The sequence below is a fragment of the Pteronotus mesoamericanus genome, unplaced genomic scaffold (genome assembly GCF_021234165.1).
Source record: "Pteronotus mesoamericanus isolate MK-2021 breed Mesoamerican mustached bat unplaced genomic scaffold, CSHL_Meso_final scaffold_31, whole genome shotgun sequence".
Lineage (NCBI taxonomy): Eukaryota > Metazoa > Chordata > Mammalia > Chiroptera > Mormoopidae > Pteronotus > Pteronotus mesoamericanus.
The window spans coordinates 5,680,087-5,696,070 of NW_026555312.1; the positions used below are offsets into that span (position 1 = coordinate 5,680,087).

At 36.0% G+C, this 15,984-nt stretch overlaps 1 protein-coding gene and 1 pseudogene across 1 annotated transcript in view; both read left to right on the plus strand.

Moving 5' to 3' along the window:
- Nucleotides 1–15,984, plus strand: part of CCDC18 (coiled-coil domain containing 18) — a 100,371-nt gene that overhangs the window by 68,278 nt on the left and 16,109 nt on the right. Inside the window, exons 23-26 of the mRNA XM_054592183.1 lie at nt 51–194; nt 1,930–2,133; nt 4,300–4,437; nt 15,270–15,470. Coding sequence (XP_054448158.1) covers nt 51–194; nt 1,930–2,133; nt 4,300–4,437; nt 15,270–15,470 — 687 coding nt within the window. The remainder of the gene's footprint in view (nt 1–50; nt 195–1,929; nt 2,134–4,299; nt 4,438–15,269; nt 15,471–15,984) is intronic.
- LOC129085738 (archaemetzincin-2-like) lies at nt 6,053–6,747 on the plus strand (annotated as a pseudogene).

The following is a 15,984-nucleotide window of genomic DNA, read 5'->3' on the forward strand; positions in this document are numbered from 1 at the left end:
AACACATTTTTATATTTAGTTACATTAATATTGTTCTGTTTAAAATTCAGATAGAAAGTTTGAATGAAAAATTGCAAAATGCCAAAGAACAGCTCCGAGAAAAAGAATTTATAACACTACAAAATGAACAGGAGATCAGTCAACTGAAAAAGGAAGCTGAAAGAACACAACAAAAGATGAAAGAAATGGAAAGTGTAAGCAAATTATTTTCCTCCTAAAGAACATGTAATATGATCTGAAAAATGGTATAAATCTTTGTGTTTTAAACTGGTTGGTTTTAGTATACAGAAACTGTTATCAATATTTTTAGGCTAATTATTTGGTCCCAATACTTGTTAGTTTCTTTGATTTTATTAAATATTTTATTATGATGTTCTAATGAGTTACCAGATGAAGTATTATCAGTTTGCGTGTATATTGAGTCATTAACCTATTTCACACACTTTCTTTTAAAAAACTGAAATTCCTACCCTGACTGGTATAGCTCGGGTTGGGTATCGTCTCATGAACTGAAAGGTCTCTGGTTCGATTGCCTGTCAGGACACATTCCTTGATTGCGGGCCAGGTCCCAGGTTGGGGTATACAAGAAGCAGCTGATAGTTGTTTCTCTCTCACATTGATGTTTCTCTCCCTCTCCTCCCTCCTTTCCCTTCTTTCTAGAAATAAATAGATGGATCTTTCAAAAAAAAAAACACACACAAAAAACCCAAAACTGAAATTGCTCCTAAGAGCTCTCATGGATGTAGCTTTCTCTTGTTTTTAAATGCTATACTCCACTTTAAAACTTTATACAGGGTTCAGCAAAACTAATGCCATTGAGTGTGGTTGGTAGGGTACATGAATGTCTCCCATGAAATGGACAGAAATTTGAACATTTCACCTAAAATGTCATATGGTGTGCTTGAATGTGATATTGTTATGGTATAGAATTACATGCTTACAATTTTGTAATAAAATATTTTTATGTAATAAAAAAGGTGCATTATCTGTGCTGGACCCTGAATATTGCTCTTCATTGTGTTTGACTGATTATCTGTCTCTTACAGTAGATTATAAATTCCATAAGGGGGGCCACTTTGTCTCCTATGTTCACTTTTGTATCAACACCTAGAACAGTACATATCCCACAGTAAGCATGAATAAATAATAGTTGAATTACATACATAAATCAAGAAGGACTTCTGAGAACAAGTTTGAGCTCCTTTGGTGAAAGACATCGTTACTGGCTCAGTCCTTTAGTGTTCCCTGACAAGGCATTTATATTGACATACAGCAGAGTTGGACCCTGGGCCCCGATTCCAGACACCAGGGTCCTCCTAGTGATTTGTTCAGGTTTCTTTTCTTCTTACCAGCCTTAAAGTCAAGGGTCATTACCTCCCACCTCACCAAGCTGATTTAGAACTAACTTACTTTTCATTGATTGAAACAATCTAGGGACTTAACTGAGTAATGTAAAAAGTATTTCAGAGAGAATAACAGAGAATAGAGACACATTTTACCTCACAGGGAATAAGTTCATAACCTTAACTTGGCTGTTTGAATTAATGGTGAGTTTTGATTATTCATGCCGATATATTCTCTATATTTGACATAGATAACCAAATACTCACTTTTTTCTGTTTATATTATCATGTGTTCTGTCATGTTACATTCATAATGATAAAGGTTTATACAGCTTGTATATTAAAGTCATGCAAAATATACCAGTGATTCCCAGATTTATTACAGTATGTATATTTTCTTGTCATTAAAAAAGTAAAAAAACATTTTCTGAACATCAATTTCACAGTGTACAATATTCATTGTACTTTAAATTTTTTAGAGATTTAGTTGGGAGGGGTAAAGTCACTTATTAAAAAAATCAAAGTAAGATATTGGTCATTTGTACCATTTCATTTTGAAACTTAACAAGTGTCTTGTGTATTTTAGGTTATGAAAGAGCAGGAACAGTACATTGCAACTCAGTATAAGGAGGCCATAGATTTGGAGCAAGAATTGAGGCTAACCCGGGAGCAGTTGCAGAACTCTCATACAGAATTGGTTGAGGCTCATCGTCAACAAATCCAAGCACAGAGAGAAACAGAAAGGCTCTCAAGTGAACTGGAGGAAATGAAGCAACTCTTTAAAGAGAAGGTAATTCCTCTTTTAAATAATTTTACCTTATTGAAAATCTTAAAAATTTTGCCATTCATTTTTTTTAATTGTAGAATATGGCCCTTGTAAAAGTTAGCGTTGCACAACAATGTGAATGTACTTAATGCTACTAAAGTATACACTTAAAAAATGGTGAAAGTGGTAAATTTTATGTTATGTAAAAAGAAAATAAAATGGGTTATATTTAGCATAGCTATATAATGTAGTTAGAAAGTTCCTCTGAGTTTTGGCCAATGTAATTAGTTTTTAATAAATTGATTTATAAAGCACTTTTAGACTTTTTAAGTGAGTTTAAGCTATCATGTTGACAGAAAAAATAAAGCTAATCTTTTTTAGAGTGAGAGTTTTTACATTTGTAAGGACTTGTATAAATGAAGACTGGTGATTTAAATTTATGATGGTTATGAAACTTGCAGTCCAGAACACTTGGGGAAGTCTAGTGCTTTTAAAAAGCAAGAACACTAATATAAATATTATTTGCACAATATTTGGTAGAAAGTAAATAACTTGGCTTAAAAATATTTAGATTGGTACACTTGGATTGATTACTTAGACTTTAAGAAAAATATATTGGTGTTCTAGAAAAGTTCTTGTGGTGGGGTTTTTTTTTTGTTTTTTTTTGTTTTTGCTTTCTATTATGGTTACTAATTCAACAAAGTAATGGAGTTATTTTTATGTTTAATTTTGATTAACCTAAAGATATTTTATAATTTACATTTCTGGGTGGTTAGTCTAATAAAGAATATTTAGGGGATTTTTATTAAATTAATAAGACAATTGGGAGTCTACCAGGAGAAGGGAGGCTATCTATTTTTATCTCATTTCTGTCCTTATCAATGGTATCTAAGTATAGTATAGTTGATTTTATCTGATAAGCTCAATTAATCAAAAAAGCAAGTGAATGTGGGGTATTATTAAAAGTGACTATTTAAAATATTATATTTTAATCCCCAAATTCTAAATATAAATTTATATGTTAATCTTTTAATGTGGGACCAAATCTTAGTTTTTTGTGTATGGGTAGGGTTATTTGATTAGAATTCCACCTAATCTTTCTTGAACGAACTGTACTCATATCCCATCATCTACAGTTTTCAATTTTGGTTCCTTTAAAGTTGAAGAAGAGACAGAGAAAGACAAATACTATATGATTTCACTTATAGATGGACTCTAAAGAACAAAATAAATGGACAAAACAAAAACAGACTTACAGAGATCAAACTGATAGTTGTCAGATGGGAAGGGCGTTGGAGGGCTAGGTGAAAAGATAAAAGGATTAAGAAGTACATATTGGTAGTTACAAAACAGTCACATGAATAAAAAGTACAGCACAAGTAGTATAGTCAATAATATTGTAATAATTATGTATGGTGCTAGTTAGGTATTAGAATTATTGGAGGGCTCAACTTTGTAAATTGTCAATATTTAACTACTATGCTCTATAGCTGAAACTAACTAAAATAAGATTTAATGTCAACTGTAACTGAAAAATTAAAAAAAAAATGTCAAAAAAAATAAAAACCATAGTGAAAGAATTACAAAACATTTGAAAAATCAATCATAGTATATATCTTATTTTTGATGAGATTTTCTACAATATTTTCCAACTGTCTTCACTGCTTCTTTATGAGTTGCAAAAGTTTGTGGTTTATTTCTTGAGTGGTTTCAAAGCATATAACTTAGTTTGCATATAAACTTTCCTTTCACATGCATATTTTATCATTGTTCAGAATGTATAATAAAATTACATTATTGCAGTCACAAGCACAACTAGTATAAATAAATTTGGATAAATACACAATTGACTCTTGATAAGTAAATAGCACTTCTGGTAAACAAAATTGCATGGGCATACCTAAGAGTAAACTATTATCTGCCCAATTTCAGCATACTGTGGTTATTAGTTTTTTAACAGAAAGCATTGATTAATGAACTTACAATAATGAACAATATACTAATACATTCCCGTTAGTAGTTTCATAAATGTCTAGATTTTAAAGTGTACCATTTAAAAAGTTAACTTAGTATATGAATGTTTATAATATTGTAAAGATTAAAGTATCTTCATAAATAAAGTAGACTGACTTAGCTATAGTAACCAAATAAATAAATTATATAGCCTTTACTTAATATGTCATTTTTAAGGAAACTCATGGAAACCATTTAGTTGAAGAATTGGGGGCTTCTCAAGTACGTGAAGCTCATTTAGAAGCAAGAATGAAAGCAGAAATTAAGAAATTGTCAGCAGAAGTAGAATCTCTCAAAGAAGCTTATCATCTGGAGGTAAAGAAAATTTTAATTTGTACCGTTACTCCAGGGTGAAATGGGTTGAGTGTAAGTGTTCATAATAGAATAACACTGTAGTTTTTATTTCTGATAGCCTATACATACAACTTTTATTTCACATCCAGTGAACTATGTATTGTGGGGTTAAGAGCTTGAATTCTTGAGCCAGATAGCCTGGTTATGAATCTCAGCTCATCATTTAGCTCTTATGTGACTTTGGGCAATTAACATATCCTTTTAAAATGGTTATAATGATACCTAGCTCATAGAGGATTAAATTAATTTATATAAAGTTCTTACACCAAAGCGTGGTTCATCATCATCATTGACAATAAAATAGTGCTTGCCAAAACTAACTGGAGTATTTAAAATCCAATATAAGCAGTTCCATGTGATGTGTGGCATGAATCTATAGTGCTTTGTAATTTCCAACATTTGTTCTAGTATTAACTTAGAGAGAAAGGCAATACCAAAACCTGATACTTTGCTTCTTATCTGTTAGTATGTCTGAGCCTTTATAGAAATGGGCAGTATTATGAAGTATAATAGTATTTTTTGTGTTTTTAAAAACTGTATCTGAAGATGTTATCTAAAATTTATCTATAAGATCAGCTCTTGCTGGTGTGGATCAGTGAATTGAGTGCCAGCCTGCAAACTGAGGGGTCACTGGTTCAGTCCCCAGTCACAGCACATGCCCAGGTTGCGGGCCAGGTCCCTATTTGGGGGTGTGCAAGAGGCAACCCATCAATGTATCTCTTGTGCACTGGTGTTTCTCTCCCTCTCTTTCTCCCTTCCTTCCCTTCTCTCAAAAAATAAATATATAAAATCTTTTAAAAAAATATTTAAAAATTATGTATAAGATCTAAGTAAGTTATTTATGAAGTTCTAATAAAGCATTTTTCTATATGGCAAGGCTGGCAAATAAATTTCTATTAAACACCTTTTAAGGGAGTTTGGTGACATCTTTTGAAGGATCGGTTGGGTTTGTGGTCACCATGCCTTGCTTATATGCATTTAGATTCAGATCTCTGTAAAAACATTGTGTCTGCCAGACAAAACACATTTGCAAGCTGAATCTAAAAGATTACAGCCACTGGTATTTAGAGACAAGTGTGTGCTATTGAATTCATCATAATATTTTAATTGATATTAGCTGTTCAACTTAGTAACAATCAGTAATAATCAGTCCATCTCAAGTGTCTGCTAGTGACTATTCATTATACTTTTATTATATGGTCTCTATACTACTTTTACTTTTTTTTCCTACTTTTAATCCTTTTTTTACTTTTAGTTTTGTATGCAACCTGAAATTATTCATAAGCAGATAATATATAAGATGAATTATAAAAATTGGTTTTAGTATTGTGTAATATTTGGTACTAATTTTTATGTGTATGAAATAAAAATATGTAATATAGGCATGTGTGCAGGAGCCATTATGGGTGGTATCAAAGCCTGTCAAGGGTGAAGGTACTCAGTACAATACTCTTCTGGCCAAGGCCAGAATGCCTGACCTTGTAAAAACCTCATGGTGGAACAGCTGTTAGATCCATTCAGCAGAAGAATGAAAGCACTAAATAGGAACACTATGTAAATGAAGAGACCTCTCATAATGTAAACAGTATGGCACTCTAAACAGATACTAAAAACAGCTCTCACCTCAAAGAGCCCAGCACTTATATCACAGTATGAGAAGTAAGATCTGGACAGCAGCATTTGATGAACAAAGTCTTACAGTTGTACAGTGATCCCTTTGGACCCAGCACCTTGCATTTGCAGTTAGGTTGGATCACCTCACATTTAGAGAATCTCCAAGACTTTAAACACTTTTTCAGTGATCCTTAAAGAAAAACACTCTTTCTAGAGAAATACAGTTTTTATGTACAGTGCATTGGATCTCTTGGAAAGACCAGAATTATCAGTAAAGAATATATTAAATGGCTCAAGGGCTCCTGTGAAGCATTTTTCTATGGCTTAACAGTAAAACTCCTAGAACCAGTTCCTGTCCCTGCAACAAGGTGTTCCTTTAGAGTCAGTGATAACACAAAGAAACTATAAATTCAGGCAGGGCATATTCTGAACTTCAAGAAGACACCTAAAGATACCTTCTTTGTTATGGGAATAACAATGCTTGATCTTTACTCAAGAAACTCCTGGAATTTTGTCTTTGGATAGGCCTCTTTGACAGATGGTGTAGGATATTCAACTTTGCCAGGTCTGCCCATTTTTTATAGCTATAAAAAAGATTGGCTTAAAACAGATTTGAGGGTACATAACTTGCTGTCTTCTCAGATCACTAGCACCTGAATAAAGCAACTATAAAGACTCAATCCTTGTCTCTACTAATTGGCTCTGGTGGTGACACACAGCACAAATACTGAATTTTTGTTTCATAAATACTTGAATACAAAAAAAAAAGTAATATTTTTCTCCTCCTTGGCACTTGACAAAGATTTACTTTTAAAGTGTGTATATTGTTTGAAATTCCGGCCAAGGTGGAGGTGTAGGTAGATACACTTTGCCTCCTCACATAACCAAAAGGACAACAACAAATTTAAAAACAAAAAACAACTAGAACTGCCAGAAAATTGAACTGGATGGAAGTCTGACAATCAAGGAGTTAAAAAAGAAACATTCATCCAGACTGGTAGGAGGGACGTAGACAACAACTGGCAAATTGGGTGGTCCCACATTTGTGTGCAGATAAAGCAGGAGGAACAACTGGGGAGTGAGACAGACCACACAACCCAGGGTTCCAGTGTGGGAAAAGAAAGCCTCAAAATCTTTTGCTGTAAAAGCCTGTGGGGGTTATGGCAGCAAGATAAACTGCCAGCCTCACAGGAAAGTTCACTGGAGAAACCCACAGGGTCCCAGAACGTACACAAACTCACCCACCTGGGAATCAGCACCAGAAGTGCACAGTTTGCTTGTGGGCAAATGACTGAAAGCAGGGTGAGAGGCGAGCAAGTGGCATAGTTCCCTCTCTGACCTCTTCCCCACAACGCAGCAACATGGGTAGCCCTGCCCTGGTGAATACCTAAGGATGCACCTCTTACAACATAACAGGAGCACCAAGACAAAGAAAAGTGGCCCAAATGAAAGAACAGATCAAAACTCCAGAAAGAAATACAACTAAACGACAAAGAGAGAGCCAACCTATCAGATACGTAGTTCAAAACACTGGTAATCAGGATGTCCACAGAAATGGTGGAGTATGATCTCAAAAGAGGAAAAAGTGAAGGCTATGCAAAATGAAGTAAAGAAAAATATACAGGGAAACCAACAGTGAAGGGAAGGAAATGGGACACAAATTAATGATTTGGAGAGAAGGAAGAAATAAACATTCAACCAGAACAGAAAGAAGAAAAAAGAATTCCAAAAAATGAAGAGATGCTTAGGAACCTTCAGGACAACTATAAACATTCCAATATCTGAATCACAGTGGTTCCAAAAGAAGAGGAAGAGCAAGAAGTTGAAAACTTATTTGAAAAAATAATGAAGGAGAACTTCCCCAATCTGGCTAAGGAAATAGACTTCCAGGAAATCCAGGAAGCTCAGAGAATCCCAAAGAAGTTGGACCCAAAGAAGCACACAACAAGGCACCTCATAATTACACTACCCAAGATTAAAGAGAAGGAGATAAGGAGAGAATCTTCAAAGCAGCAAGAGGAAAGGAAACAGTTATCTACAAAGGAGTTCCCATAAGACTATCAATTGATTTCTCAAAAGAAACTTTGCAGGCAAGAAAGGGCTGGAAAGAAGTCATGAAAGGCAAGGACCTACAACCTAGATTGCTCTGTCCAGCAAAGCTATAATTTGAATGGATGGGCAGATAAAGTGCTTCCCAGATAAGGTAAGGTTAAAGGAGTTCATGATCACCAAGCTGTTATTATTTGAAATGTTAAAGGGACTTATTTAAGAAAAAGAAGAGCCAAAACTATGAACAGTAAAATGACAACAAACACAACTATTAACAACTGAACCTAAAAACAAAAACAAACTAAGCAAACAACTAGAACAGGAACAGAATCACAGAAATGGAGATCACATGGAAGGTTATCAGTGGGGAGAGGGTAGGGGGAGAATGGCGAAGAAGTACCGGGAATAAGAACTATAAATGGTAGGTAGAAAATAGACAGGAAGAGGTTAAAAATAATACAGGAAATGGAGAAGCCAAAGAACTTACGTGTATGAACCATGGACATGAACTAAAAGACGGGGGCGGGGTCCTGGTGGCGGGTGGTACAGGGCAGAGGCGGATAATGGGGAGGAAAATAATGGGACAACTGTAATAGCATAATCAATAAACTATACTTAAAAAAGTGTGTATATTGTTTGAATGTAAAAATGAGAATATGTCATTAAAGTATTAGAGAGTTAGAATTATCAATAAGTTTAAAAAACATTTTTCAAAGTAGGGATTTCAGAATTGTCAGAAAAGTCAATAATTGCAAAACTGATTTTTATGAAAAATTTTTAAAACTTTTTATTGTGGAAAATTTTAAACATATTCAAAAGTAGAGAGAATCGTGTGAATCCTCCAATCTTTATTATTCAATTTCAGCAATTTACAACTCTTGGCCAATTTGATTTTATCTACAAGGGGGAACCCCAAAAAACACAGAAGGGTAGGCTCCTTATAGTACAGGTGAGTGTTCTAGGAACCCATCAGTATCAGTGTTCCAGTGGGCGTTGTCCTGAGAGGCTGTGTTTGACTTAAGTGAATTTTTTTTTTTTTAATTTTTTTTTTTTTTATTAATTTATTTACTTTTTAAATACATTTGTCTCTGCCTCCCCCCCCTTTCCCTTGCCCCCTCCCACCTTCCCTCCCTCAGCTCTTCCCCTTTGGTTTTGTCCATGAGTCCTTGCTATATGTTCCTTGACTTTCCCCTTCCCTTCCCTTTCCCTGCCCCCCCCCTTCCCTCTTGTCTCTGTTGATTTCTTTTCCTTTCAGTGTTGCTGGCCATATTTGCCTTGCTTCTTTGCATTGTTGGTTAGGTTCCGCTTATAGGTGAGATCATATGGTATTTGTCTTTCGCCCCCTGGCTTATTTCGCTTAGCATGATGCTCTCCAGTTCCATCCATGCTGTTGCGAAGTTTAGTACTTCTTTTTTTCTTTCTGCTACGTAGTATTCCATTGTGTATATGTACCATAATTTTTTGATCCAATCATCTACTGATGGGCATTTAGGTTGCTTCCAACACTTGGCTATTGTAAATTGTGCTGCTATGAACATTGGGGTGCATAGGTTCTTTTGTATTGGCGTTTTGGTGTTCTCAGGGTATAGTCCCAGCAGGGGAATCGCTGGATCAAAAGGCAGTTCCATTTTCAGCTTTCTGAGGAAATTCCACACTGCTTTCCATAGTGGCTGCACCAGTCTGCATTCCCACCAACAGTGGACTAGGGTTCCCTTTTCTCCACAGCCTCGCCAGCACCTGTTGTTTGTGGATCTGTTTATGATGGCCATTCTGACCGGTGTGAGGTGGTACCTCATGGTGGTTTTGATCTGCATTTCTCTAATGGCTAGTGATGCAGAGCATCCTTTCAAATGCCTCTGGGCCCTCTGTATCTCCTCCTTAGAAAAGCATCTGCCCAGGTCCTTTGCCCATTTTTTGATTGGATCGTTTGTCTTCTTGGAGTAAAGTCGAGTGAGTTCTTTGTATATCTTGGAGATCAAACCTCTATCTGATGTATCATTAGCAAATATATTTTCCCAAATGGTTGGCTCCCTTTTCATTTTGCTGATGTTTTCTTTAGCCGTGCAGAAGCTTCTTATTTTGATGAGGTCCCACTTGTTTATTCTTTCCTTTATGTCCCTTGCTTTAGGAGACATATCAGTGAAAAAATTGCTGCGTGGGATATCTGAGAGTTTCCTGCCAATGTTCTCCTCTAGGACTTTGATGGTGTTGCGACTTATATTTAAGTCTTTTATCCATCTTGAGTTTATTTTTGTGTATGGTGTCAGCTGATGATCCAATTTCAATTTTTTGAATGTAGCCATCCAGCTCTCCCAACACCATTTGTTGAAGAGGCTGTTATTGCTCCATTTTATGCTTCTGCCCCCTTTGTCAAATATTAGATGTCCATAGAGACCTGGGCTTATTTCTGGGCTTTCTATTCTGTTCCACTGGTCTATGGGTCTGTTCTTGTGCCAGTACCAGATTGTTTTGAGTATAGTGGCTTTGTAGTAGAGTTTGATGTCCGGTATTGTGATCCCTCCTACTTTGTGTTTCTTTCTCAAAATTGCTGCAGCTATTCGAGGTCGTTTATGGTTCCATATAAATTTTTGAAATGTCTGTTCTATTTCTGTGAAATACGTCATTGGTATCTTAATAGGGATTGCGTTGAATCTATAAATTGCTTTTGGTAGTATGGACATTTTAAGGATATTAATTCTTCCAATCCATGAGCACGGTATATGCTTCCATTTATTTGTGTCTTCCTTAATTTCTTTTTTCAATGTTGTATAGTTTTCTGCATACAGGTCTTTTGTGTCTTTGGTTAAATTTATCCCTAGGTACTTTATCTTTTTTCGTGCTATATCGAATGGTATATTTTTCCTGATTTCTTCTTCTTCTATTGCATTGCTGGTGTACAAAAACGCCTTTGATTTCTGAATGTTGACTTTGTATCCTGCTGTTTTGCCAAATTCACTTATTAGGTTGAGGAGTTTTTTGGTAGAGTCTACAGGGTTCTCTATGTACACTATCATGTCATCTGCAAACAATGATAGTTTTACTTCCTCCTTTCCTATTTGGATGCCTTTTATCTCTTTCTCTTGTCTGACCGCTGTGGCTAGGACTTCCAATACGATGTTGAAAAGAAGCGGTGAGAGCGGACATCCTTGGCGTGTTCCCGATCTTAGTGGGAAAGCTTTCAGTTTTTGCCCGTTGAGTATGATATTGGCTGTAGGTTTTTCATATATGGCCTTTATTACGTTGAGGAATGCCCCATTGATTCCCATTTTGCTGAGTGTTTTGATCATAAATGGGTGCTGTACCTTGTCAAATGCTTTTTCTGCATCTATCGAGATGATCATGTGGTTTTTGTCTTTTCTTTGATTTATGTGGTGTATCACGTTTACTGATTTGCGTATATTGAACCACCCCTGCATCCCTGGGATGAATCCCACTTGATCGTGATGGATAATCTTTTGAATGTATTGCTGGATGCGGTTTGCCAATATTTTGTTGAGGATTTTAGCATCTATGTTCATCAGCGAAATTGGCCTGTAGTTTTCTTTCTTTGTAGGGTCTTTATCTGGTTTGGGGATCAGGGTAATGCTGGCCTCATAGAAGGAGTCTGGGAGTCTTCCCTCCTCTTGGATTTTTTGGAATAGTCTGAGAAGGACAGGGGTTAGCTCTTCCTTAAATGTTTTGTAAAATTCTCCTGGGAAACCGTCTGGCCCTGGACTTTTGTGTGCTGGGAGTTTCTTGATTACTGCTTCAATTTCCCCAACTGTTATCGGTCTGTTCAAGCTTTCTGTTTCTTCCTCCTTCAGTGTTGGAAGATTATACTTTTCTAAAAATTTGTCCATTTCATCCAGATTTTCAAATTTCTTGGCATATAATTGTTCATAATAGTTTCTAATGATCATTTGTATTTCTGTGGTATCCGTTGTTATTTCTCCTCTTTCATTTCTGATATTATTAATTTGGGTCCTCTCCCTTTTATTCTTGATGAGTCTGCTTAAAGGTTTGTCCACTTTATGAATCTTTTCAAAGAACCAGCTTCTGGATTGCTTGATCCTCTGAATTGTTCTTTTTGTCTCTATGTCATTCAGTTCTGCTCTAATCTTGACTATTTCCTTCCTTCGACTTGCTCTGGGATTTATTTGTTGTTGTTTCTCCAGTTCTTCAAGTTGTAGTGTTAGGTCTTTTATTTGAAATGTTTCTATCTTTTTAAGGTAAGCCTGTATTGCTATGAACTTCCCTCTCAGGACCGCCTTTGCTGTGTCCCATAGGTTTTGGACAGTTGTCTGTTCATTTTCATTTGTTTCCAGAAATTTTTTGATTTCTTCTCTTATCTCATTATTGACCCATTCATTGTTTAAAAGTGTACTGTTCAGTCTCCATGAGTTTCCAAGTTTTTGAAGTTTCTCTTTGAGTTTGATTTCGAGTTTCAAGGCCTTGTGGTCTGAGAAAAAGTTTGGTATTATTTCAATTTTCCTGAATTTACTGAGGCTTGCTTTGTGTCCTATCATGTGGTCTATCTTTGAAAAACTGCCATGAGCATTTGAAAAGAATGTGTATTTTTCTTCTTTGGGATGTAAGATTCTATATATGTCAGTTAAGTCTCTTTGATTCAGTGTTTCATTCAGCTCCACGATATGTTTATTAATGTTTTGTTTGGAAGATCTGTCCATTTTGGACAGTGGGGTGTTGAAATCCCCTACTATCAGTGTGTTGCTATCTATATCTTTTTTGAAGTCATCCAACAATTTCCTTATAAACTTGGGGGCTCCTATATTGGGAGCATATAAGTTTACAATATTGATGTCTTCTTGATAGATTCTTCCTTTAAGTATGATAAAGTGCCCCTCTGGGTCTCTCTTTATGGCCTTTGCTTTGAAATCGACTTTGTCTGATACAAGTATGGCAACGCCAGCCTTTTTCTCATGTCCATTTGCTTGGAATATTATTTTCCATCCCTTTACTTTCAATCTGTGTAGGTCTTTTGCTCTGAGGTGGGTCTCTTGTAGGCAGCATATGTGTGGGTCATGTTTTCTTATCCACTCAGCTACCCTGTGTCTTTTGATTGGGGCATTTAGTCCATTCACATTGAGAGATATTACTGATAGAAACTTACTCATCTTTTCTCTTTGTACTTGTGTTCCTCTCCGTCTCATTCTTTTCCTTCATCTGCTTAAACCAGTCCCCTTAGCATATCTTGGAGTGCTGGTTTGGTAGAGATGTATTCTTTTAGCTTTCTTTTGTCTGGGAAACTCCGTATTTCTCCTTCTATTTTAATGGAGAGCCTAGCTGGGTAGAGCAGCCTTGGCTGTAGGCCCTTGCTTTTCATGGCTTGGAATATTTGTTGCCATTCCCTTCTGGCTTGGAGTGTTTCTGTTGAGATGACTTCAGTGAATTTTTATTGAAGACTCTTTAAACACATTTGCCGATTTCATGATGATTGATTTATGAGCGCACTTGCCCACACCACACTGAGTATTCAGCAGTTTTTGACCAAAGACTGCATGAACCCTGTGCCCCACCCTCCCTATTCACCCGATCTCTCCCCAGGGGCCTTTTTGTTTCCCTGGATGAAAAAAAGTCCTCAAAGGGAAGTGTTTTGCTGATGTGGAACAGGTGAAACAAAAAATGGCAGAAGCACTAAAAGGCATCAAAATCAACGAGTTCAAAAACTGTTTGGAGCTGTGGAAAAAATGTTGATAGGTGTATTGCATCAAATGGAGAGTACTCTGAAGGTGACTAAAGTTTAAACATGTAAGAATAATACACAGTATTTTGTAAGTAAATTTCAGGTTCTTTTGCATAAGTATGTTGACCATTTCTTTTATCTGAAAAGGGACTTTTGAGAATGAAAGGGGATGCTGTAACTAACTAATGAGGATACCTAGGCATAAAACCCAGACAGTCATAGGCAAACTGGGAAGTATGGTGGTCACTATACCTTTAACCTTACTCATTTCCCTTTCCCCCTCCACATATCACATATTATTTGAAACAAGTCCCATATATCATTGTTCATCAGTAAACATTTTGATAACTGTCTCTAAAAGATAAGGGTTATAACAATGAGATATCACCTCACACCTGTCAGAATGGCTATCCTCAATAAATCCACGAAACAAGTTCTGGCAAGGGTGTGAAGAAAAAGGAACCCTTGTGCACTGTTGGTTGGAATGCAGGCTGGTGTAGCCACTAGAAAATAATACGGATTTTCCTTAAAAATAGAACTGCCTTTTGACCCAGTGATCCCACTTCTTGAAATATATCCAAGGAAACCTGAAACATTAATTCGAAAGAATACATGCACAGCTATAAGTACCATCAGGAGATGAGTGGATAAAAAAAGATGTGATATATTTACACAGTGAAATAATACTTGGCCATAAAAAAAAAAAGAAGGAAATCTTAACTTTTGCAACAGCATGGATGGGCCTGGAGATTATTATGCCAGGTGAAATAAGCCAGTCAGATAAAGACAAATACCATATGACCTCATTTATAGGTGGAATCTAATGAATAAAAGATAAGGATTCTTTTTAAAAATATATAACCACAATATTATCACACCTAAAAATAGATAGTAATTCCTTAATGTCCTCAACTATCCAGTTATTGTTCACATTTCCTCAATTGTTACAAAAATGTCTTTATGGTTGATTTGTTCCACTCAGGATCCAAAGATGGTCCACTGAATTTGGTTAAGTGTTCTTTTCTTTTAAGATTATTTGTTTATAAAGAGGGGAAAGGAGGGAGAAAAAGAAGGTGAGAAACATAAATATGCGAGAGAAATATCAATCAGTTGCCTCTCACACACCCCCAGTTGGGGACCTGGCCTGCAACCCAGGCATGTGCCCTGACACAGGAATTGAACCAGCGATCTTTCTGTCCACAGGTCATCACTCAGTCCACTGAGCCACACCAGCCAGGGCTGGCTAACTGTTCTTAAGTAAATTTAAGACTATAACTTACTCCTCTCCCTGTTTTTCTCTAGCATGTTATTTGTTGAGAAATCAGATGTTTGTACTTAAAAACAATTTACTTTCATTTAAGTAGAAGTTAAAAGTAGTCGACAGTTGTTCAGACCAACGCCACTATGTTTTCTTTTTCTTTTCCATTTAAATTATGGGGCTATCTAGGTGCTATCACATCAAGAGAACCATGCAAAGTGGAAGATTTCTGCTGATTCTCAAAAGACTTCTGTTCAGCAACTAAATGAACAGTTAGAGAAGGCAAAATTAGAATTAGAAGAAGCTCAGGACACTGTAAGCAGTTTGCATCAACAAGTCCAAGACAGGAATGAAGTAATTGAAGCTACAAATGAAGCATTACTCATTAAAGTAAGTAAATATATAAAAGTGTATAAAGCATATGTCAATGTAAGAACATCCAAACCTGTAGAAAATTTTTATGAGGTTTATTTGAGCTAAACAGCGGACATGACTGGAAGCAAAATGTCCACAGACTGAGAAAAATGCTTCTCAGAATGACACTTTGTGGTTTCTTTGATACATGTGGAATTAAGGAGGGAAAGTAAGGAAGATTACATGAATGTGAGAGAAAGCAAGGCAGGGAAATTTCTATGATGGCATTACAGGATAGTTAACAAGACTGTGTATTCTCTTGATGGCGATGATGCCTTCCAAGGGTCTAAAAAAGATTACTTGGAGGACCCAAGATAGTGGAAGAGTAAGTGGAAGCTACACTAACCTCCTCTAGAACCAGTCTGGAATTAAAATTAAATTGTAGAGAAATCATCATCAATAACCAACTAAACACTAGCTGGAGTGAAGCCTTATAACCACGGAGAGATGAAAGAAACCACTTAACTGCAAAGAGACTGGTAGAGAGTGC